Below are 25698 nucleotides of genomic sequence, written 5' to 3' on the forward strand. Positions count from 1 at the left end.
GAGACATAGATACCAAAATTCCTAACAAAGTATTACCATATAGAATTCAACAATACAGAAAAGATAATATATCTTGACTAAACAGATCCATTTCAAGAAGGCAAGCCAGGCTGAACATTTGAAAATCAATCCATGTATTCATTATATTAATAAATGATAAATAATAAAATGGATGACTATCTAAATAAGGTACAGAAAATACATTTGACAAAATTTAACATTGATTAATGATAAAAACACTCAGTAAAGGAATTGAAGGGAAATTCCTTAATCTGGTTAAAAAAAAAACAAAAAACCTCTAAAATCTGTACAGCTAACTCAACAGTGAAAGACCAAATACTTCCCCCCTTTAAAAGTGAGAACAAGGCAAAGATGTTCTGTCTCACAATTCCTATTCATCTTTGCACTTGGAGTCTTAGTTATTGCAGTAAGACTAGAAAAAGAAATAAAAGGCATCAGATTGGAAAGGAAAGTGAAACCATCTCTATTTACACACATTATTGTCTATGTAGAAAATTGCCAAGGGGCACCTGGGTGGCTCAGCCAGTTAATCACCAACCTAGGCTCAGGTCATGATCTCACGGTTTGTGGGTTTAAGCCCTGCCTTGGGCTCTGTGCTGACAGTTCAAAGCCTGGAGTCTGCTTTGAATTCTGTGTCTCCCCCTCTTTCTGTCCCTCCCCCACTAGTGCTAAGTATCTCTCTCTCTTGTGCTCAAAAATAAACATTTAAAAATGGAAAAATAAAATTGCCAAGAATCTATTTTTTTAAATCTCCCAAGAATAATAAGTGAATCTTAGCAAGGTCAAAGACTACAAAATCAATGTATGAAAGTCAATCTTCCATATGTTAGCAGTAAATAATTGGAATTCAAATCTGAAAAAAATGTCATTACACTAGAAGCAAAAACTTAAATACTTCAGTATAAATTTAACAAAATGTGTTCAGGATATATATACTGAAACTCTACTAAAAACTATTAAACACTGATGAAAATAATCCAAGAATATCCAAATAAATGGAGAGATATACCATGTTTATTTGCTAGAATAATCAATGGTATAAGATGTCATTGCAACCCCTGTAAAGATCAGTGAGTAACCCATTCTTGAGTGATATCACAGTCCAGAAATACTAAGTAATACAATAAAAATGATAGTCATGTACAGTTGAATAAGCAACATTCTTAAAGCAGTAATCTGTACTACGGTACATGGCAGGTCCTATGACACTTGTATTTTTACAGTTGATGCTACAAGTGGGAATCAGACTCCAGATGTAAGTACATCTGACTGTCCCATGAACCTAAACTGACTTAAAAGTATCCAAGAGAAGGGCTGCCTAGGTGGCTCAGTCAGTTAAGTGGCCGACTCTTGATTTTGGGTTAGGTCACAATCTCACGGTTCATGAGTTTGAGCCCCACATTGGGCTCTGCACTACCAGTGCAGAGCCTGCTTGAGATTCTCTCTCTCTCTCTTTCTAACTTTCTTTCTCTGTTCCTCCCCTACTGTATATGCTCTCTCTCTCTCTCAAAATAAAGAAACTTAAAAAATGTTTTTTAAAGTATGCAAGACAATACATGCAAATGCTCTTACAATCTCCATTTATTAACTTACACCTTCCCACTCATTATCATCCTTGCCACTTTCTGAAAAGTGTAATCACTTCACTTTTTCTGTTAATACAGTTGGCCTCTATTAACAGCTGTTCCATCAGAATGGATCAAAGTAAGGTAAAGAGTATATACAGTTTTCTTCATTTTACAGATGCCAGATATAATATCAGAAATATATCTTTCCAAAAAAATACAATAATTATTATAGCTCTCATTCAAACCTAGTTTGGCCAAAATTAATTTTATAATTCTTTGTACTGTATTTCCAAACATTGTAAGTTAACAACTGAACTACACCCTACTAAATGATGAGTTACATGTACTTATTATATATTTATGAATTCTCATCTAGCCTAGTAATATGCTTATCACTTATCCTATACCTAGGTATAAATGGAAAGGTGATACTGTGAATGTCAGACTTCCAAGAAATTCATCTTCTATGTGGTCATGATTAACCTGAACTCCTACGTTCTCAAGGCTTTTAACATAAAGCCAACAGCTATTTTGAAATCATATTGTCAGGTGAGAAAGTGGGTTGATGTCCAATTCTGTAACTGGGAATCATTAGTCAACAAAAGTGATATCCTATTAATAATAATATTATTTATTCAATGAATAATAATATTCATTCTAGAAATGAATAACTGTATTTTCCAAGAGTTTGTTCACTGTAACTATATATCTTTCTATACTTCTAAGTAAATAAAGCACTCTAGTAAATAAACTAACCTTTTGATTCCATGGGCTTATGTTGGTTGTTTCTCCCATTGCTTGGGAAATGGTTCTTCCTTAGCCAATTAGTTTTATTGCCAAACCTCTTGTTGAAAAGGAACATGCTAATTTTCTAGGTGAAGTGGCATTTAAGTACAACTGTGTGTGAACCAGAATAAATTAAAGCTTGTTTCTCAAAAATTTTTTTCTTTTAATGTCAGGATTATTCTGTCTGTGGAAGTTACAACAGTACATGAGTCAGAGGCTGCCAAAATACAGACTGATAAATTTCACTCCTAACATTGGTTAGGTATTTCATAAAGCTATAAAAAGTAGTATAAGACTTATTAATATTATTATAATTTTGGTGTCTTTCAAGTATATGAAAATTATCATAACTTTAACATTAAACTAATTTTATAGATTTTCTAATCATAAAGAGCCCCTATTTCAAAGTACAGAAATTACTAATACAAACAAACATAATAATAAAATATCATGATCATGATCATAAGGAGGAATTCCCAATTTCACATATATTCCAAATACAAACTGAATTTCACACACCCAAAAATAATACATAATAACTTCCCTTCTTGAAAGAAGCTGCAGTGTGGTAGGAAATAAGTGGCAGAAATTATAGAAAACAAAAAAACCTTAATATGCATGAGTTTGAAAGGCAGGGCATTGTGTTTAGAGCCTTTTCTTTCCCCCAGAGAAGAAAAGCTTATCCTTAGCTATTGGGCAAGTAGAGCCCCAATACATTCTCCTTTCTTTCCCCCTGGCCCTGGAGATTGCAGGAGGAAACCCAAAATTAATTTCCCACGATCAGTAGTTTCAGGTCTACAGCACCACCTGCAACAGATTCTGGACACATGGACCTACCTGCTGCTGCTCCAAGCAAAAATCTCAACATTTTGAGGATGTGTTTCTAAGGCAAACTCTCACCACAGCTACTAGCTAATTCCCAAGGAGGGAAATAAAGTGAAATCCAAGAGGCATCTCACAAGAGGCAATGGAAACCAACCACCTGCACTATGGTCTCCAAACAACAGCGATTCTGTAAGTTTACATGAAAATGCACAAAGACACAGGAGCCTGCATGACTCAGTTGGTTGAGCATCCAATTCTGGCTCAGGTCATGATCTCATGGTTTGTGAGTTCAAGCCCACATTGGGCTCTGTGCTGACAGTTCAGAACCTGGAGTCTGCTTCGGATTCTGTGTCTCCCTCTCTCTCTGCCCCTACCCTGCTCTTGTTCTGTCTCTGTCTCTCAAAAATGAATAAATGTTAGCTGGAACCTCAGAACATGGTGGCGTAGGACGACTCTGGGTTCACCTTGTCGTCCTGCTGATCGCTTAGATTCCACCCACATCTGCCTAAATAACCCAGAAACCCACCAGAAGTCTAGCAGAACAGACTCTCCAGAGCCAAGCGTAGACAAGAGGCCCACAGAAGAGGGTAGGAAGGGCAGAGAGGCGGTGTGTGCTACAGGGACTGGCGGGAAGGAGCCGGGGTGGTGGAGGGGCAGCCCACCAGACAAGGCAGAGCCCCCCCGAAGTCTGGCTTGCAAAAGCGGAGGGGCCAGACTCCATGAATTCTGACAGCCAGCGGGACTTAACGTTTGGGATGTTAAAAGTCAACAGCTCTGCTCTCAGGGGAGAGCTCTCACAGGGAGGGAGAGTTGTTGAGCCCAGGAAGGACAGAGCTCAGCTCGGTGGGGGAAAAAAGGCGCTGGCAAGCGCCATCTCCCTCTCCCATCCCCAGCCGAAATTCCAAAGGGAACCAGTTCCTATCACTGAACTTGCTTGCACTGCACAAACGCCCAATGCTGTGCTTCTGTGGATCCATCCCTCCAACAGGCCTGCCTCCCTCCCTGTGCTGCAGGACCCCTTCCACAGGGAACCACCAATGGCAAAGCGAGCTAATCCTGCCCCTCCCACCCCTGTGCACCTTGTGAATCCACCCCAGCTAATACACCAGATCCCATCGAAACAGCACCACAAGCCTGGCAGTGTGCAAGTAGCCCAGACAGGGGCCAACCACTCCACAGTGAGTCCTGCCCCTGGGAGAGAGGAAGATAAGCAACACACCAGTCTGACTATGGCCCCAGCAGTGGGTTGGGGACAGACATCAGGTCTGACTGTGGCCCCGCCCACCAACACAAGTTACTCCAGACAGCACAGGGGAAGTGCCCTGCAGTTTGGAGCTACCACAGGGACTGCCCAAAATGACAAAATGGAAGAATTCTCCTCAAAAGAAATTCCAGCAAGTAGTGACAGCTAACGAATTGATCAAAAATGATTTAAGCAATGTAACGGAACAAGAATTTAGAATAATAGTCATAAAATTAATCTCTGGGCTTGAAAAAAGCATAGAGGACAGCAGAGAATCTATTGCTACAGAGATCAAGGGACTAAGAAATAGTCATGAGTAACTAAAACATGCTATAAATGAGGTACAAAATAAAATGGAGGTGGCCATAGCATGGATTGAAGAGGCAGAGGAGAAAATAGGTGAATTAAAAAATTAATGGAAACAAGGAAACTGAGAGAAAGAAAGATAAAAAAAATCCAGGAATATGAGGGGAGAATTAGAGAACTAAGTGATGCAATCAAATGGAATAATATCCGTATCACAGGAATTCCAGAAGAGGAAGAGAGAGAGTAAGGGGCTGAAGGTGTACTTGAACAAATCATAGAACTTCCTTGATCTGGGGAAGGAAAAAGGCATTGAAATCCAAGAGGCACAGAGAACTCCCTTCAGATATAACTTGAATCAATCTTCTGCACTACATATCATAATGAAACTGGCAAAATACAAGGATAAAGACAAAATTCTGAAAGCTAGGGACAAACAGGCTCTAACTTACAAAGGTAGACACATAAGAGAGTAGCAGACCTATCTACTGAAACTTGTCAGGCCAGAAAGGAATGGCAGGAAATAATGTGATGAACAGGAAAAATATGCAGCCAAGAATCTTTTATCCAGCAAGTCTGTCATTCAGAACAGAAGGAGAGATAAAGGTTTTCCCAGACAAACAAAAACTGAAGGAATTCATCACCACTAAACCAGCCCTACAAGAGATCGTAAGGGGGATTCTGTGAGTGAAATGTTGCAAGGACCACAAAGTACCAGAGACATCACTACAAGCATGAAACCTACAGACATCACAGTGACTCTAAACCCATATCTTTCAATAATAACACTGAATGTAAATGGACGAAATGCTCCAACCAAAAGACATAGGGTATCAGAATGGATAAAAAAAAAAAAAAAAAAAAACAAACAAAAAAAAAAACCACCCATCTATTTGCTGTCTACAAGAGGCTCATTTTAGGCCTGAGGATACCTTCAGATTGAAAGTGAGTGGATGGAGAACTATCTACCATGCTACTGGAACTCAAGAGAAAGCTGGAGCAGCCATACTTGTATCAGACAAGCTAGACTTTAAATTAAAGGCTGTAACAAGAGATGAAAAAGGGCATTACATAATAATTACAAGGTCTATCCATCAGGAGGAGCTAAATTTGCCGAATAAAGGAGCCCCCAAATATATAAAACAATTAATCACAAACATAAGCAACCTTATTGATAAGAATGTAATTACAGGGGACTTTAATACCCCACTTATAGCAATGGATAGATCATCTAGACACAGGATCAATAAAGAAACAAGGGCCCTGAATGAAACATTAGATCGCATGGACTTGACAGATATATTTAGAACTCTGTATCCCAAAGGAACAGAATATACTTTCTTCTCGAGTGCACATGGAACATTCTCCAAGATAGATCCATAATGGGTCACAAAACAGCCCTTAATAAGTATAAAAGAATTGAGATCATACCATGCACAATTTCAGACCACAATGCTATGAAACTTGAAATCAACAACAGGAAAAGTCTGGAAAACCACCAAAAGCATGGAGGTTAAAGAACACCCAACTACATAATGAATGGGTCAAGCAGGCAATTAGAGAATAAATTTAAAAATATACAGAAACAAATGAAAATGAAAATACAACAATCCAAATGCTTTAGGATGCAGTGAAGGCAGTCCTGAGAGGAAAATACATTGCAATCCAGGCCTATCTCAAGAAACAAGAAAAATCCCAAATACAAAATCTAACAAGCACACCTAGAGGAAATAAAAGCAGAAGAGCAAAGACACCCCAAACCCAGAAGAAGAAGAAAAATAATTAAAGATCAGAGTAGAAATAAACAATATAGAATCTAAAAACAAAACAAAACAAAACTGTAGAGTAGATCAATGAAACAAAAAGTTGGTCTTATGGAAAAAAAAAACAAAACAAAACTGATACACCCCTGGCCAGGCTTCTCCAAAAGAAAAGGGAGAGGACCCAAATAGATAAAATCATGAATGAAAATGGAATTATTACAACCAATCCCTCAGAAATACAAGCAATTATCAGGGAATACTATGAAAAATTATATGCCAACAAACTGGACAACCTGGAAGAAATGGACAAATTCCTAAGCACCCACACACTTCCAAAACTCAAATAGGAAGAAATAGAAAGCTTGAACAAACCCATAACCAGTGAGGAAATTGAATCAGTTATCAAAAATCTCCCAACAAATAAGAGTCCAGGACCAGACAGCTTCCCTGGGGAATTCTACAAACATTTAAAGCAGAGATAATACTCATCCTTCTCAAGCTGTTCCAAAAATAGAAAGTGAAGGAAAACTGCCAAACTCATTCTATGAAGCCAGTATTACTTTGGTTCCTAAACCAGACAGAGACCCAGAAAAAAAGAGAACTACAGGCCAATATCCCCGATGAATATGGATGCAAAAATTCTCAATAAGATACTAGCAAATCGAATTCAACAGCATATAAAAAGAATTATTCTCCATGATCAAGTGGAATTCATTCCTGGGCTCCAGGGGCTGGTTCAACATTCACAAATCAATCAATGTGATACATCACATTAATAAAAGAAAAGAGAAGAACCATATGATCCTGTCAATCGATGCAGAAAAAGCATTTGACAAAATACAGCATTCTTTGTTAAAAAAAACCCTCGAGAAAGTTGTAAAAGAAGGAACATACTTAAATATCATAAAAGCCATTTAAGAAAATCCCACAGCTAATATCATCCTCAATGGGGAAAAACTGAGAGCTTTCCCCCTGAGATCAGAAACATGACAGGGATGTCCACTCTCACCATTATTGTTTAACCTAGTGGTGTTGGATATTCTAGCATCAGCAATCAGACAACAAAAGGATATCAAAGGCATCAAAATTGGCAAAGATGAAGTCAAGCTTTCACTGTTTGCAGATGACATTATATTATACATGGAAAACCCAATAGACTCCACCAGAAGTCCTCTAGGACAGATACATGAATTCAGCAAGGTTGCAGGATACAAAATTAATGTATAGAAGTCAGTTGCATTCTTATACACTAAGAACGATGCAACAGAAAGACAAACAAAGAAACGGATCCCATTCACAATTGCACCAGGAATCATAAAATCCTAGGAATAAACCTAACCAAAGATGTAAAAGATCTGTATGCTGCAAACTATAGAAAGCTTATGAAGGAATTGAAGAAGATATAAAGAAATGGAAAAACATTCTGTGCTCATGGATTAGAAGAATAAATATTGTTAAAGTGTCCATACTACCAAAGCTATCTACACATTCAATGCAATCCCAATCAAAACTGCACCAGCATTCTTCTCGAAGCTAGAACAAGCAATCCTAAAATTTGTATGGAACCACAAAAGACCCCAAATAGCCAAAGTAATATTGAAGAAGAAGACCAAAGCGGGAGGCATCACAATCCCAGACTTTAGCCTCTACTACAAAGCTGTCATCATCCAGACAGCATGGTATTGGCACAAAAACAGACACATAGACCAATGGAATAGAATAGAGACTCCAGAATTGGACCCACAGAAGTATGGCCAACTAATCTTTGACAAAGCAGGAAAGAATATCCAATGGAAAAAAGACAGTCTCTTTAACAAATGGTGCTGGGAGAACTGGACAGCAACATGCAGAAGGATGAAACTAGACCACTTTCTTAACACCATTCACAAAAATAAACTCAAAATGGATGAAGGACCTGAATGTGAGACAGGAAACCATCAAAACCCTAGAGGAGAAAGCAGGAAAAACCTCTCTGACCTCAGCCGCAGCAATTTCTTACTTGACACATCTCCAAAGACAAGGAAATAAAAGCAAAAAGGAAGTATTGGGACCTCATGAAGATAAAAAGCTTCTGACTGCAAAGGAAAAAATCAACAAAACTAAAAGGCAACCGATGGAATGGGAAAAGATATTTGCAAATGATATATAGGACAAAGGGCTAGTATCCAAAATCTATCAAGAACTCACCAAACTCCACACCCGAAAAACAAATAATCCAGTGAAGAAATGGGCAGAAGCATGAATAGACACTTCTCTAAAGAAGACATCCAGATGGCCAACAGGCACATGAAAAGATGCTCAACATCACTCCTCATCAGGGAAATACAAATCAAAACCACACTCAGATATCACCTCACACCAGTCAGAGTGGCTACAATGAGCAAATCAGGAGACTACAGATGCTGGAGAGGATGTGGAGAAACGGGAACCCTCTTGCACTGTTGGTGGGAATGCAAACTGGTGCAGCCACTTTGGAAAACAATTTGGACTTTCCTTACAAAATTAAAAAATAGATCTACCCTATGACCCAGCAATAGCACTGCTAGGACTTTACCCAAGGGATGCAGGAGTGCTGATGCATACAGGCATTTGTACCCTAATGTTTATAGCAGCACTTTCAACAGTAGCCAGATTATGGAAAGAGCCTAAATGTCCATCAACTGATGAATGGATAAAGAAATTGTGGTTTATATACACAATGGAATACTACTTGGCAATGAGAAAGAATGAAATAAGGCCTTTTGTAGCAATGTGGATGGAACTGGAGAGTGTTATGCTAAGTGAAATAAGTCATACAGAGAAAGACAGATACCATGTGTTTTCACTCTTATGTGGATCTTGAGAAACTTAACAGAAGACCATGGGGGAGGGGAAGGGAAAAAAAAGTTAGAGAGAGGGAGGGAGGCAAACCATAAGAGACTCTTAAAAACTGAGAACAAACTGAGGGTTGGTGGGGGTGGAAGGGAAGGGAAAGTGGGTGATGGGCATTGAGGAAGGCACCTGTTGGGATGCGCACTGGATGTAGAATGGAAACCAATTTGACAATAAATTTCATATTAAAAAAATTAAAAAAATTGCTGCAAAAAAATAATTGCTAAGACCTGAAAAGAAAAAAAAAACAAAAACAAAAAAAAATGAATAAACGTTCAAAAAATTATTTTTAAAAAGAAAATGCACAAAGACAAAGTTTTCTGACAGAAGGTCTCCTGGGCCCCATCTCTCTCCCTAGCTTCCTCAAGGAGATGATTTCTTGAACTAAGAAGATCAGCCATCAACCTCGATTTCAGAAGCTATTAGGAAGAAACTCACAGTGAATACACAAACTGAGAGAGGCCAGAGAGACTTCATTTATACCTTTCGTGGGCAGGTTCTTGCTGCTTCTGAAGTATAGAGAGCTCACGTGTTCTATTTCTTTCCTTGCCAAATCATTTTGAGATCATCTTGAAATAAAGTTGGAAGTTGGAAATTTTTCTACTCCTTAGCAATGTTGAGATAAAAAAATAAGTAGACTTTTATTCTAATAGAGGTTGAAGAAAACCTCAAACTTTAAACCAAAGAAATCTAGAAGCAATATCAGACTATAATTATGAAACAAAAATAGCACAAAACAAAAAGGAGCAGGCTAAAGTACCTTTGCTCTTACAATATTAGACCACTGCCATTCTTTCCTGTGCCCAAGCTAATTTGCTGAGATAGTGAGAATATCTTTCCTTTGGACACACATGAGAAGCACGGTTGTTTATTAGTCTCCAAACAGAGCTGCTTAGTGTTCAGACTTATCTGAAAGCAGATACCAAACTCTTCAGAGATAGGTAGGAAACCATGAGTAGCCATTGTTCACAATGGAAGACTTTACAAGGAGGCTTCAAACTGCCTGACATAACCTGAGCCACTGGCAACCTGAGGAACATCAATGGAAGTTACTACCTGGCTTCCAGCATACGGCAAGTCAGGAGATTGCTGGCACAGAACCTGGCTGGAGTTATGGGATAGTATCCAGGGCATTAGATATGGCCAACTTCCAAAGAAGTCTGTGGTATTTCTAGAACATCTCACATCTTACAGTCTTTCAGAAAGGAAGCAGTTGTGCTCTTTGTAACTGGCACCACAGTTAAACTCACCCTATAATTCAGGGAATGCTTTGTCCCAGTCCAGAACTGGTGTCAGAGCCATGAAAGAGAACTCCAGCTGAGTATGGACAACTGATCTATTTCCTCAAAAGCAATTTTTACAGAACAGGGAGAGAAAGAACAGTATGAAGGTGAGTCTACAAAGGCCATTTAATTGATTATAATTAGCTTGAAATATTGTAGGCAGCACAGGAAGAACATCAAAGTGTTTTGTTGTTGTTTTTTTTTCCACACCAACAGCAACCAGGATGGAGGACTGGGGGTGGCCCAAAGAGGCTGCAGCAACACTTTAGCCTGTTTGCGCATGAAGAACACTGGTATAGCTTGTAAAGTAGCGGCTGTGGTCCAGGAATTCCCTCTTGGGGAAGGAATGTTGACACAAAGAAGGTCACTCAACAGATGGGACAGTCCTAATTGCAGGACCCCTTAATGGTTCTAAAAAATTGCCTTTAACAGTTCTAACTGCCTCGGCACCTGTGCGGCTCAGTCAGTTAAGTGTCCGACTTCTGCTCAGGTCATAATCTCATAATCTTCTCGTGAGTTCGAGCACTATGTCAGACTCTATGCTGACAGCTCAGAGCCTGGAGACTGCTTCGGATCCTGTGTTTCCCTTTCTCTCTTCCCCTTCCCCACTCGCATTCTGTCTGGCTCTCTCTCTAAAAATAAACAATAAACATTTTTTTTTAATTTTACAAAAACACTTTTAACTCTCTGATAATATCTGGCTCTAACCTTCCTTTGGGAAGCTAAATATAATAACTTTCTTTTCCCAAAATTGAGTCATTTTTCCTGACTCCATTATATTGCCTGTTATTCCAACACTCAATTTTAAGACTTACACTTTTAAAAAATATAAAAAAGATGGTCAGAAAAAATAAAAGTAAACCAAAAATTAATATGGTAATTGCATATGAAAAACAAATTTTAAAAATGAAACAAAAAAATATATATGTATGAATATCAATTCAAAATAAAGCTATAGAGACATCATTGCATAAAGTAGTGCCTTTTTGTAGTCCTTGAAGGAATCTTAAATATTTAGTTTTAGATTAAGAGTAACTTCATTCAAAAACCATTACTATACTGGCAGTTTCTTTGATCTTTTATACCTGGCCTAATTAGGTTTTAACTGTGTGTTACCTGAAAATAACAGATTTTATAATTCTGCTTTATTTTCTTAGTAGGGTTATTTCCAAAAATTTCCTTTCATTATTTATTCTTTCAATTTCATTCAAATTTAAAACTATCATTGTGTTACCACATCATTAAAAGGTTGAATTTTCTGTTTTTTTCCACTAACAAATGCCCATTTCCTTCCTTTAAAAAACTAAAAAAGAAAAAAACTAGAAAAAGGACATACTTTCGTCACTGATACAAAGTCCCTCTTACTATATCTGCCCAGGCATTTTAGCATTTTATGATGTCATTGCTGAGTACCCACAAAAGGAAATTTTAAAAATTCTGCAGGCACTTAGAAGCACTTAGAAGTTATACCACACTCATTTTATACCTGTATAATACACAGTATTAAACATTAAAATCCCTCTGGTTTAGCGATAAGAAAACTGATGCCCAGAAAGTCTGACTGAACAAATTTTCACAGCTAGGAAATGGCAAAGCTGGGTCTAACATCATTTTTTTACGTCAGCACTCTATCTGCTTTGAAAAACATATAATTAATTTCTAAATTTTGTGAAAGAGCCTATAGGGATTAAAAAAAAGATTAATGAAGATAAATCAGAAAAGACTTTTCAGAGAAAAAAGAACTTGACTTATACTTGAAGAATGCCTAGGATTACAAGAAGCAAATGAGGCAAAATGAATGTGAACGACATGCTATGTGGCCTTGAAGGAGCCATGAGTCACATTGACACTTGGAGCCAAAGACTTTCTCATGGGAACACTATTTTGGTAAGAGTGCTCTGGTTTGATTTGGGAACTACCACCTGCACCCCTTAGATGCAGCCTTTGACAGGACTGTTAATAAAGAGGCTACCCTCCTTCAGTCAATAGATGGGAAGGTGACCCATGTGCGATCAAGTGTTCACTCACTGGGATTTGGATCTGAAATAGACCTACAAAATATAAGCAAATACAGAAAGTGAAATCATATAAAATCCTCAATTAAAACCACAAAGGCAGAAAAAGAGTACAAAACAAGGGCAACAAATAGAAAATTGTACCAAATATGGAAGACATTAATCTAACTATATCAATATTCACTTTGAACATCAATGAGCTAAATGCAGGAATTAAAAGACTGAGACTGTCAGAATGGATCAAAATACAAGACTCAATTTTATATTGTTCATAAGAAAACCACTCTAAAGACACACAGATTAAAAGTAAATGGATGGAGAAAAATGTCTACCAAACATTTTTTTCTAAGCAGGGGTAGCTGTATTAATTTCAGAAAGAGCAGACATCAAAGAAAGAAAAGTTATCAGGGATAAAGAAGTCATTACATAATGATAAAGGGGCCAATTCTCCAAGAAAACAAAATCCTTAAATTGTATGCACCTAACAACAACATCCAATTGCATAAGGCAAAAACTTACAGAACTGCCAAGAGAAATAGATGAATCTACTATCATAGTTGCAGACTTAAATACCTCTCTATCAGAAATAAACAGATGCCAAACTAAGTATATCCTTATCATTCAATCCAGCAATTAAATTCTTTGGTCATTTACCAAAAGGAGTTAAAAACTCATGTCCACACAAAAACCTGAACACAGACCTTTACAAAAGCTTTATTCATAATTGTCAAATCTTCAAAGGAAACGTGACGCACGTTAGTGGATAAATGGATAAACTGGTACATCCAGAAAACGGAATATTATTCAGCACTGAAAAGAAGTGACCTATCAAACGCTGAAAAGATATGGAGGAAACTTAACATTACTAAGTGAAAGAAGCCAATCTGAAAAAGCTATGTGCTATAGGATTCTAACTATATGACATTCTGGAAAACAGATGAAGACAGTAAAAATATCAGTGAGTACCAAGAGTTGGGGTGGGGATGGGGAAAATGAATAGGCACAGCACAGAGGAGTTTTAGGGAAATGAAAATATTCTGTATGATATTATAATGATGGGTACTGGTCCTATTGATTTGTCCAAACCCGCAGAATATGCAACACCAAGAGTGAACCATAACATAAACTATGGACTTTGGGCAACAATGATGTGTCAGGGTAGGTTCACCAATTATAACAAACATACCACTCTGGAAGGGAATGTCGTTAATGGGGAGGCTATGCATGTGTGTCGGCAGGGGGTGTATGAGATATTTCTTATCTTCCTCTTAATTTTGCTATGAACTTAAAACTGCTCCTAAAAATACACATAATTAAAAAAATAATAATAAAATAACTATCAGTCACTCTGAAGTTTAAGGACATATGAGATAATCGTGGAAGTTTCTTTGTGAGAATGTCATGTGCTTATCCACTTCTTTCTTCACTCCCCTTTAAACCAACGTGTAGCAGCCTCAGTGAAAGAAATGGGTAGGGAAAAGGTAGGGCACGAGAAGTGATTAGGAAAAAAGGGACCCAGCAGACATCGCACTTTCAGCAGAAGGTACCTAATGTATCAGACTGACAGAATATGAGCTATTATGGGAAGCAGGACAGTATGTAAAGGAACCAGCTCATAATGGGTGTCAGAAATAACTGTTAAAACGTTCAGCTCTTTTGCAAGCCAGTTGTTAAATAAGCTGTTACAAAAAATAACATAAACCTACAACTAAATTATATTAAAAATAAAGTTAATAAGTATTCAAAATTGAGCACTAATAAAAAATTAGTTTTATTACATTTACAGTTATCTATGCTTATGGGTATTTATGTCTCTAGCATGGACATGGTGGAAAAAATACATAATGGTGTGCTACTGCACATCTCTTCCCAGCTTTGTGTTCAATTACATTACAGTGATCATTTAACAGCAGCCAGGATTATAGTATTTATAGCATTGAACCAGGCAACACTACAAGTCAGGGCTTCTGTGGGACAATCAGCTGTTGAGTGTTTACCAGCACACCGCTCGCCCAGCTTTACCTGCAGGTGCTAATTCCCACTCTTAACTGGCATCAACTATCTACCACTGCCTCCACCTATTAGTCTCCTGTGGTAAAAACCAACCCCTGTCCTCAGGGATTAGCATGCTTCAGAGAAGAGGACATGGGTTCATGTTCTAGTTTGTGACCTCTTCTGAATCTCAGCTTCTTCCTCTTTAAACTTTCAAATATATTGAAAAAAAATAGAGGAAAATGAAGTGAGATACATTAAAAACATGGAACATCAAAGCAGCTCAAAAATATTATTTCTAGCCATATTTCCCATTTATGGGGATCCTACTTTGAATGAACTTGAGGAACAACAGGGAGATATTGAATAGTAACGACACTAAACAAATGCCAAGCAGAATAAAATGTAAGTAATCTACATATATAGGTTTTGAGAGAATATTAATGAAATTTCAAGCATTATCGAGATATTTAACAACTCACAAACTTCTCCCTTAGACATTTCTTTTATGCAAGTCACAATATATGTTGTCTTTCTATACAGATTTATATACCATAGGGTGCAAGGATTCTACTGCCTTTCCACTGCACAAAGCAAGGATTCTGTCTTCTTTATACTGCACTAAGTCAAGTGAACATATTACTGTGGTAAATATAATTTACTAGATTTATTCTACAAAGACTCTTTCAAAATGTAAATCACTATAAAGTCTGCAAGTGCTCATTTGTGGTCAACAGAGACTTCCATGCCTAAGGGGGCCGGGGGGGGGGGATCCTTACCATAAGTGCACTAGTATTTAAATGAGATCTATGACCATTACTCTCCAGGCTTCTGTAATATTATCTAGGATGAATGCATAAACACTACAGTCAAAGAGAAAACAAGTCATTGGATCCAAAGCACTCAGCTTTGTACCTGTGATTATCTTTTCTCCAATCTCTGCACAGTGATTAGTTTGACATTGCTCCATGTATCATAAACATTGAGCAGCAGGTCAAAAGTAGAAATCTCTTAGGTAATATCATTACCTACTAACCCAGACCTACTGTTCAGTTCCAAAGCTGACAGTGACAGTAGTAACTGCTTCTGCAATCATATAGATTAGTAGGAACAGAGTGCAAATCAAGAATGCATCATTAGTATGTAATTAGTACCTCTCACAGCAGGCTTTCACCCTGGGACATGAGCCCAGCAACACTTTTTTTTTTTTGTTTTTGAAAATATAAATAGAGCACTGAATAAACCAAGACATCTAGCTATATGATTGGTTTGTTGCAAATTTTAGTGAGACGAGGTTAAAAAAACATGCCTACTAAATCTAGTCAACTTCAGGCTAACACCACTGAAATGAAACATTAATAGTCAAAAATCATTGCTTAGTGCAGTGAACTGAGCTTTGGATAATAAAGGATTCACGTTCAGGTGGCTCAGTTAAGCACCTGACTCTCGATTTTGGCTCAGGTCATGATCTCACAGTTGCGGGATGGAGCACAACTCCCCCCACCCCGCACCAGGCTCTGTGCTAACAGCGTGGAGCCTGCTTTGGATTCTCTCTCTCCCTCTCTGCCTTTCCCTGCTCATTTTCACGTTCTCTCTCTCTTAAATAAATAAACATTAAAAACAGACAAAAAACACGAATATAAAGGATTCATTCTTATCCAAGCTCCACCTTTCATTTATCCAATTCAGAAAAATTTATTCAGTGCCTATTATATGCTGGACATTCAGTGCATCTCGAGTTTCATCATAGGAAAATCAATTATTCTATAAGCAAATAATTATTGTATGCCTATTTTGTACGAACTCTATATTAGGTAAAGGATTACAGAGACGAGCAAAAGGTGGCACAGTCCACACCTTCCTAGAATTTAGTGTACCTGTCTTTTCTGAGTTTTACTTTTCTAAGTTTGGCTTTGGAGTTCTTATCCTGTAAGTTTTTGTTTAATTGGTACTACTCCCAGGCTTTCCAACTAATTTTGCAAAATGTGCTGCTATTGTCACTCCTCCTTCTGTTCTTTCCCCCCACCACATAATTTCTCATTGAAAGCCTGCTTGCTTTCTTTTCCTTTTTTTCCATTAGTTATAAAGAAACATTATCATTACTCTGAAATATTTGAGGACTAAAGACAATCAAGACATACAAAATAGTAAAGTCAATACAGTGGACAGATATTTTATTTAAATGTTTATTTTTGAGAGAGAAAGCAAGAATGAAAGAGTGAGAAAGTGGGGGAGGGACAGAAAGAAAGGTGGACAGAGGATCCAAAGCAGGTTCTGTGCTGACAGCAGTGGGCCTGATGTGGGGCTCAAACTCATGAACTGTGAGCTCATGACCTGAGCTGAAGTCAGGCCCTTAACTGACTGAGTCACCCAGGCGCCCCATGCACAGATATTTTTTAAATAACAAAAATATTAATAACTTGGTGCACTTTCCATTTTCCCTGCTTTACCTAGCACTTCGTTTTCCTCATTGGTCCTGATCTTTTCCCCATTTGGGCAGCTATGTTCTCTTTTCCCATTGTCTCAAAGATGAGAATTTCCTATGACAATTACCTTTCACTCTATAGGTCAAAACACCAATATGAGAATTCTTCTACCTGCTAGGAATGTTCATCTATATTATGCATTCAAGAAAGAAGGAGAAAGCAATGGGAGTAAATGAATCCATTAAACTCACTGCAAGATAGACTTGGACCAAAACATCAATGATCTAATTTCTATGTTCTCTTGCTCTAATGAGGGGATAATCAGGGGAAGGGGATGCCATGATGGTTTTTTGGGTCTGCAGGTATGTGTGTGGGTTCAGAATCTGTACCAAACATCCCATGAAATATGTGAATATTTTCCTTTTCTCAGTGCAGTTATTCGGGTAAATGGCTATATGTCCCTTTGGACAAGGGCTAGAAGAATCATTACTCAAATACATACACTAGCTGTGCAAGGACCTTCCTAAAATTGACTCAGTCTCTCCTTCAATACATAACTCTGAATTTAAAAAGTAGTTAAACTAACAATATTGGATCAGGGATTGGAACAGCTGACATCAATCTTCTATTCATCTTTATCTTTTCTGAAACTAGACAGATAAGTGCACAATGAAGAAAACGCTTATGAGCCACCCACAAATCTTGTCCCTTAGAACTCAATGGTCTCTTGACCATTAATATTAATTGACTATAGGTCAAAGCCTCCAAGTGACTAATCTGACATTGCTCTTCATTAGTGTGTTTTCATCTTATCTATGATGATAAAGTTCTTCGACCTGGCTTCTGCTATTCCAGAATTCTGTCAAACCCATGGACACTTGGGGAGACAATATTGCCCTTAAAAGAAAACCTGTACATTTTACCATATGTAGTGTTATCTCATTATTAACTGTGTTTTCCTAGTGACCAATAATATTACAAAGTTTTCGTGTACTTTTCTGATCTGCTCTTGTTTCTGAGAACATTACCTGGATAATTTTGTTGATCTAGGAAGGGTAAATCCTTATCACAAACCTGTATCTATATTTTTGGTATAAGATAGCAGAAAACATCATGCCCAATGGTAACTCTTGTTCCTCCTATTCAGGGGTAGATGCTCTCGCAGATTTTCTTACCTGGAGACTCTTCAGAGCTACCGTGAACTGAATATTTCCTGTTGACCTGTTGATCAATTTACATACACATCAAGTTCATGACATCAAAAAACAGGGGACTTCCGACTATGAATGAGATCAGTGCTAAAATTCTCTCAAATCAGGTATCGTATAGAGGAATAAAATCTACCTCTGAGAAGGGGAAATACAAATTGTAAAGCCTAATAGAAATGCAATACAGTGTTGTCAAATACGAAATATTTGTATTTCACAAACCATGATGACGCTGTGCCAGTTTGAAGTAAAACTTTTATGATTTATCTGGGGTGTAAAATATTTGAAGGAGTTCTGGGTTGGAAGTCAGGACAAGTAGCTCTGATTTACAGAGGCCTCCAGGTATTCTTTTGTTTTCACAGCTGCGATGCCCTTGGACTTGGCTATGTTTTCACCACCTGTGGGACAAAGGTCTCTTCACCATATGGTCTACCCTCAGAGCAGCCTTTTGAAAGAGTCTTTCATCTTCCACACAGGATTTAAACAATCTATATCACGTGTTCTAGTTACCCTTATAAATCATGTGACCACATAATCTTTATCAAAATGGGGAAAATTTTTGCATAAAAATGGTTACTCACACCAAGAAAATGGGTATAAGCCAGGACTGACAGGCACAAACTGGGACTTTTGGTCATTCTATTGTAAATTGTTTCTGGACCTGCCCTTTCAAATAAACAGTATTTTGCTTGTATTACACATTTAGTAAACATTCTAATGAAATAATCAATGTCTAAGGAGACTAATTAGGAGAAAATCTCAAATCCATCACTAGTAATAGTAAGTAGAAACTAGAACAAGAAGAAATCAAAGAGGACCACAACAACTATCAAGAATAAAGGAGAAGAAAAGCTAAGAAGATTCTAAACAACATATGCACTTGACACATGCACAAATTGTAGCAGGTTAAACCATGGCTGCTCTCTGTAAAGATAAACGGGATAATAATAAAGCTTCAGGGGATGTGGTCCAAACAATTTAAATTAAGAAATTAAGAAAAGGGGGCCGGGTAGCTTGGTCGGTTCGTGAATTCAAGCCCTGCGTTGGGCTCTGTGTGCACAGCTCAGAGCCTGGAGCCTGCTCAACATTCTGTGTCTCCTTCTCTCTCTCTGCCCCCCCACCTCCACTCACACACTCTCTCTCTCTCTCTCTCTCTCTCAAAAATAAACACTTAAAATTTTTTTTAAAAGGAAATTAAGAAAAAATTTTCACAGCAGGGATCATGTAGTTTGCTTCAACTTCTATTTCAAAAAATGAGAAAAGGTATGTACAGAATGAATATGAATTAATTTTTTTAATGTTTATTTTTGACAGAGAGGGAGACAGAGTGTGAGTAGGCAAGGGGCAGAGAGAGAGGGAGACACAGAATCGAAGCAGGCTCCAGGCTCCAAGCTGTTAGCCCAGAGCCTGACGCGGGGCTCGAACTCACAAACCGGGAGATCATGACCTGAGCCGAAGTCAGACGCTTAACTGACTGACAGACCCAGGCGCCCCTGAATTACTTTAATCGATAACACTAATTGATACATAGTAAAGCACTGATGTTGTTATTGATATCATCAAAATTAGTGCTAAGATTGGCACTCTGAAAACTGGAGATTTTGATAACATCAAGAGGAGTGGAGACAACTGGGAGCACTTACCATTTCAAGAAAGAGTGGATCTAAGTTGGGTGGTTATGAGGGAATTCTAGAGGTAGTCCAAAGTTACCAGCACCTGAAAAGCAGAGAGCAGAGAAAAATGGCAGGCAGTTACCCAAAGAACCCGACCCACCTTGTAGTTGTCACCCACTTTTGTACTTTTGGGCTCAGTCACGGTGTCTCTGAATATCTTCTGAGCTACTCATAATGGCACATACCCTCAGGTCACCAATATTAAGGTCAAGTGCACAAAATGCGGAACCAATAAAGCCAACTTAAATTTCTCCCAGTCTCAATAGATGTGGGCATGCTTCCCAGTTCTGGGAATGGGCACAGGTTTGTCTGTGGCTGAATTTTACCAATATATTTCCTATACCACTGAAAGGAAGTAATACTGCACAGTTCAAGGGAAATCAAAAGCTTTTAGGGAGATGGGAGTTCTATTTGACAGTTTGTGGCATTTGTTAGTTTGCTTGCTTTTCTGTTTATGGAGCCATTGAAAACAAGTTAGGGAGGAGTACGGCCTCCCCACAAGCATTCATCGTGCATTATCTGTGTCAAATACCTACCTGCAGAGGCTTGAGTAACTTTCACACACTGTACCCTGGCAACACACCCTAACGGTGCACCTGCACAGCCCCAATGGACTCAATTTCAAACACCTTTATAGTAAGTAACACTTTTCCCCCAGTTTTCTCAGATGAAACCCAAGTCCTCAGTACAGTACATGATGCTGTTTGTCTCCGTGTACGTAGTTACCTGATAATGCCCAAAAGTTTCGTACTATGTGCTTCTTGTCACACTTTCCTGCCTACAATGTGCCACCTCATGTTCTCTCCACCCATCTCTCTGTAGATGCAGGGTAAGGTAGGAAAAATAATTTTTGCCTCTCTGAGCTCTTACCTGAGACTCCTGTAATAAAAGGCAGAGTAACAAGAGAAAGACAGGGGTTTAATTAACATGTTTACCTCCTGTATTCATGGGAAATACCCAGAGAAAAATAAAATTCCCTGAGCCCGTCTAAACCACCAGCTTTGAAAACCACCTTCAACTGAGGGCAAAAGAAATGTGTGGAGGTGGGCAGTTATGGGTCTCTACCAGGAAAAAGCACAGTAAATAACAGTAAGGTTTGTTAGGCAGATTGACATCAGCACTTTCTGTACGGAGAAGACTCTTGTGATTTAGTGCCAGTCTTCTCTTCTTAGTATAGAAAGGGAGACACCCTTACAAATATAGATTTTCTTTATAAACATAAATATTCCTTATAAAAAGGCAACTTCTACTGTGCTCCTAGGTCCACTATTTTTCAAAATGATCCTCACGTAAAGGAGGCCTATTTGCAGGTGGCATATTCTGCTACCCTTCAACTATCTCAACCAGGTGATTCAATTTAGAATCAACAGCAATGCACTACAAAGGACCCAGCATCATTTCTGTGGTATTTTTCACACACACAAAAAAAGCATAACCTGGATGTAATCAAGAGGAAACAGCAAACAAATCAAACTGAGTAACATTCTACAAAATCACGGACTTTATTCCACTTATATGAGGTATCTACAATAGTCAAACTCATAGAAGTAGAGAATAGAATGGTGGGGGGTGGAGGAAGGGTTAATGGGGAATTTTCCAATGAGTATAAAGTCTGTTATGCAAGGTATGGTTGGAAAATATGAAATGCCATGAATACTGCCTGTAGGCCTTTCTCTTAGAAAGCTACTGTCTTTCTGTCATGTCTGAAATGTAAATAAGGATCCACCTTTCACTTGCCTGAAGATGAGGATGGTTCTTCTGATTTGGAGTTCATGTGTTTGCTGAGGTTTTTAGGCCTCATCTCAAGCAAATAAATTACTGGTATCTATGGGATAAAAATCATCCTAAGGAAAAAAATTTTAGAATGATGTAGATAGCCAGAAGAGGAAGAAAAAATGTGAGATTTATAGATACTATCTCTTTTCATAGAACGCTTCTCCTCCTTTCTCTGTCATTTCTGCTCTCTCTGCTCTCCTGTATCTCTTTATCCTTCTCAGCCTCCAACTGACTTCAGGAAAGGAGAGTCAATGACCTTTTAGACAGTGGTTCTCATTAGTAAATTTCCCCATAAAGAAGAACAGAGGGCATGATGTCTTTAGCTGGTAACTAATTACACGCCCTGCTTAAGGATCCAAGTTTGTTCATCTCCTGACCTAGTCTGATCCACCTCCAAGAGTCCCTTCTTGGCCACACACCATGTAGCTGGGAAAGCAGACACGACGACGAGACCTAATCTGGGAACAACTGAGATCTTGTAAAAAAACACCATGGTCCCATATGAAGACAACAGGATGAAAAGCAGCACTAGCTGCCTGGAAAAAGGCAAATGAGCAAGGTATTAAGCTGATGAATGTCAACACAGGAAGGAAACCAGAGTGCCATATAATTCACGTTTTTGCCTTAATGCGAGGAACACCAGACTTTCCTATTTGGAGTGCCAGCAAAGCTGATGTCACTGAGAAGCTACCTGGGGCTCCAGGGTAATTCACAAGCCTTTCTCACCAGCTGATGTTACTCATCTTAAAGACCTCTTTTATCTGTGTGCCAGAAGCTTTCAGAATATATGTTTGGTTTCTGCCATGCAACAGAATAAATTGTTTTTAGGGGAGGATTTTTTATTTTGCTGGGAACCTAAATACCTCACAGAGAATTGATAGCTGCCTTTCAGAGGCTTTACAACTGCCTAGTCAGATTATCAGTGACTTATTGTGGAGCCCAGGCAGGGAAGAAGGACAAAATTTCTAAAGGCAACCATTGTGCGGACAGAGTTTCAAAAGCTATTAACCCACAGTGGACTCCAAACTTAGAAGATCCAGTTTGGGTACTGTAAGAAATTTTTCTTCATTTTCAAAATGTGCCTCACAAAGGACAATGGACACATAGGCTACACAAATTGGGCTAAGAAAAATTTGACTGGTTTATGGGAATTGCATAATAAAATAATTCCCACACTACAGTCCCTATTTGTTTGGTTAGTATTGTGTCATCAACAAAATCCTATGAATTAGAGATTTTAAGGACACTAGACTTTTACTACGCCTAATAAACAGATTAAATTATTTAAAATATCAAAGACATGAGCTATTCATCAGAATACTCATCAGCTATTCATCAGAATACAGGTAAAGTATTCTTTCAAAGTAAACGCACGAAGTTTTCCCTAAACCAACTTTTCAGGAACTAGTTGGATTTTATAGAACTAAGGCCCATAAAGAATAAAAGACTTTGTTTAGTTACAGGGTGTATGATGTCTGAATGGCTCGGGCAGCAGTAAAGTCTTAATTACATAACTGTCACTTTGGGCACACCAGAAGATATTATATATAGAAAGTCATTTATTTCTACCATTGTCCAGGAATTATACAAATGTTTGCAGATTTCTACAAGTCTCAGTCCTCTGGACAAATAAAGCAAATAAAACAAACCCTAAAGCAAATCATTGGCAAAGACTCTGAAACCTTCTAGGATAGGACCCATAGAGTTTTACCATCAGCCTTGTTAAAAATGAGAGCACCCCCTACCTACAAGCAGGCACAGATTCTCTCCCAGTGAACTCATATTTGGCAAACTTATGGATTTTGGTCTGAGACCATGTCCTGTGCCTAATTTAACTAAATCCTCTTATAATCATCCCAGTACTTAAAAATCCACCTCTCTCTCTCTTTTTTCTTTAATGAAGTCTGAAACAAAATCATAAAAACCTGGAAGGACCCACTGGAAGACCAAAAGATTTCATCTACATGAAGATGTTGCAGAGAAAAGATGGGCTGTCACTGCCCTGAGAAGGACCGATTCAAGTGCCAATCAGCAAGGACTACCAAAGTAAATTACAACTCAGCTAGTTGGTGCTTCCCAGGGGAACCAGATCCTTAGAAGGACTGGATTGCATTACCCACAAAGGACTTGAAACTTAAGATTTTTAAACTTATATTGATACGTAACTCAACTCAATTATGCCTCCAAGATCATAAAGCACTTATGCCTCTAAGATCATAAGTCAAGCACTTCTTATAACCTCAATCAGATACCACACCATGGGTCCTCACCCAATAGAGAGCAACACATGGAATTTTGAAAGCCATTTTTTTCCACAGTCTTATCATTATTCTTTGTATAACACCTTTCAGAGAATTATAAATTACACTATAAAGAGGAGAATAGTTGACACTTTTGATTACCCAATCTATCAACAAATGTTGGGTAATATCAAGAGGAAAAAAACAAACTATTCTCTTCGTTATAATAGCTGATGTACTCCTTGAAAATTGAAATCAAATTTTATCTGCCTATGTCTTTCTAGAGTTCCTGGCATAGTTTCCTGTCCCATAGACACACATACATTCCCAAATAAAATTAAATTTAGCCAACTTAATAGGGAGGGGTTTTAAACTTTTATCTAATTTTTAGGATTTACTGTTAGGGCATCAAAATATAAATTAAAAACGAACAAGTAAAGCTTAGTAATGTCTGGACACAGAACAATGAATGTTCAGAGGTGAGATTTTCCAACCTAATCATGACCTACACTCAGCCTGGCTTGACTTTCTCTTCCATATTATGTCAATCCCTCCTTTGCATATAGACTCATTCATTTCTGATATGCACACAAAGCACAAGATAATTTACATTGCTGTTACTTTAGGAACTCAATGAACTTAAAATATTGAAAACTCTGTTACTGCAATTTTTAGATTTCTTATATTTTATGATACATTTTGTAATTGAACTAAATATTAAATGAACCACCAAGAGGCAGTGTAGTACCAAAAATTATCGTTTTTCCCATGAAAATATGGGTTTTAAATCCTTAGGCTTTGAATCCAGAGTATACTAATATTACTCTCTAAGATTTTAGTACACATAAGGGATGAGAAAATCATTCTCATTCTTCTTCTTGGTGTTCTTTCTGTACAAACAAAAAACAAGCTATTTTGGAAACATATCTTAGAAAATTAAAACCTGTGCCATTAAGAAAAATAGTTTCACAGCAAAGTCACAAAGTGAATATTCGTTACCCCTGAGGACAGAAAAAGGATGGATCTAACCTTTGTTAAGGAACATATTTGAGCCAAGCATCTATTTTTAGCAACTAGTTTTACTGAACCAAATTCAGTGGAAAAACCCAGAAGTGAGTAAATGATCCATTGTGAACATATAAGGCAGATCTGTAAAACTAAACAAAACAGGGTCACAATAAAACATTTTAGTTTTAGGAGATAATTTGTTTAGTTCCTGCTCTGTCTGCAGGTGGTACTATGCCACTCACCACATGGCCTCTGTGAAAAGAAAACTCAGAGGGGCAGAAGTATTAAAAACAATTTTTTCTCTTGCAATGTTTTGCAGAAATGACTCTTTTTTTTATTTTTATTTTTTTAGAGAAAGAGAGCACATGGGTGGAGAGAGGCGGTAGGGAGACGGGGAGAGAGATACTGAGAGAGAGAGAGTCTTAAACAGGCTCCGTGCTCAGCATGAAGCCCAATTCAGAGCTTGATCTCAAGACTGAGATCATGACTTGCGCTGAAATCGAGTTGGATGCTTAACCAACTGAGCCACTCAGGTGCCCCATCAAAAAAAAAGCTTAGAATAACTGGTTATCCAAAAAACATAGAAGGTACTTAAAGTAGAAACCAAAATACAAACAAAAATATAACCAAAGTTATTGTCTGTTCAAGATAGTAAAATAAAAATTTGCTCACTTGATTTTCATACCTCCAAGGGTCA

The 25698-nt window shown here is 37.9% G+C and overlaps 1 protein-coding gene and 1 long non-coding RNA gene across 12 annotated transcripts in view; one reads left to right on the top strand and one right to left on the bottom strand.

The window, feature by feature from the left end:
* The window catches only part of LOC102959688 (arylacetamide deacetylase-like 2), a 193803-nt gene that overhangs the window by 44629 nt on the left and 123476 nt on the right, over positions 1–25698 (bottom strand). For 5 of the 10 annotated variants that reach the window (XM_042956841.1, XM_042956837.1, XM_042956840.1 and 2 more), the window contains 4 exons: positions 19948–20020; positions 18527–18702; positions 18272–18317; positions 2346–2486 (listed from right to left, as the gene is read on the bottom strand). In XM_042956841.1, coding sequence (XP_042812775.1) covers positions 2346–2384 — 39 coding nt within the window. In that variant the 5' untranslated portion in view covers positions 2385–2486; positions 18272–18317; positions 18527–18702; positions 19948–20020. The remainder of the gene's footprint in view (positions 1–2345; positions 2487–18271; positions 18318–18526; positions 18703–19947; positions 20021–25698) is intronic. The other 5 variants (XM_042956839.1, XM_042956845.1, XM_042956846.1 and 2 more) reach the window with 5 other exon arrangements.
* On the top strand, positions 1685–25228 carry LOC122230668. 2 transcript variants are annotated; one of them, XR_006207704.1, is made up of 5 exons: positions 1685–1730; positions 2001–2138; positions 15214–15317; positions 18244–18414; positions 23657–25228. It is a non-coding gene; the product is annotated as an uncharacterized LOC122230668 (long non-coding RNA). The 2 variants fall into 2 exon arrangements; XR_006207705.1 differs by lacking the exon at positions 23657–25228 and adding an exon at positions 18667–18953.

This window comes from Panthera tigris, chromosome C2 (assembly GCF_018350195.1).
Source record: "Panthera tigris isolate Pti1 chromosome C2, P.tigris_Pti1_mat1.1, whole genome shotgun sequence".
Lineage (NCBI taxonomy): Eukaryota > Metazoa > Chordata > Mammalia > Carnivora > Felidae > Panthera > Panthera tigris.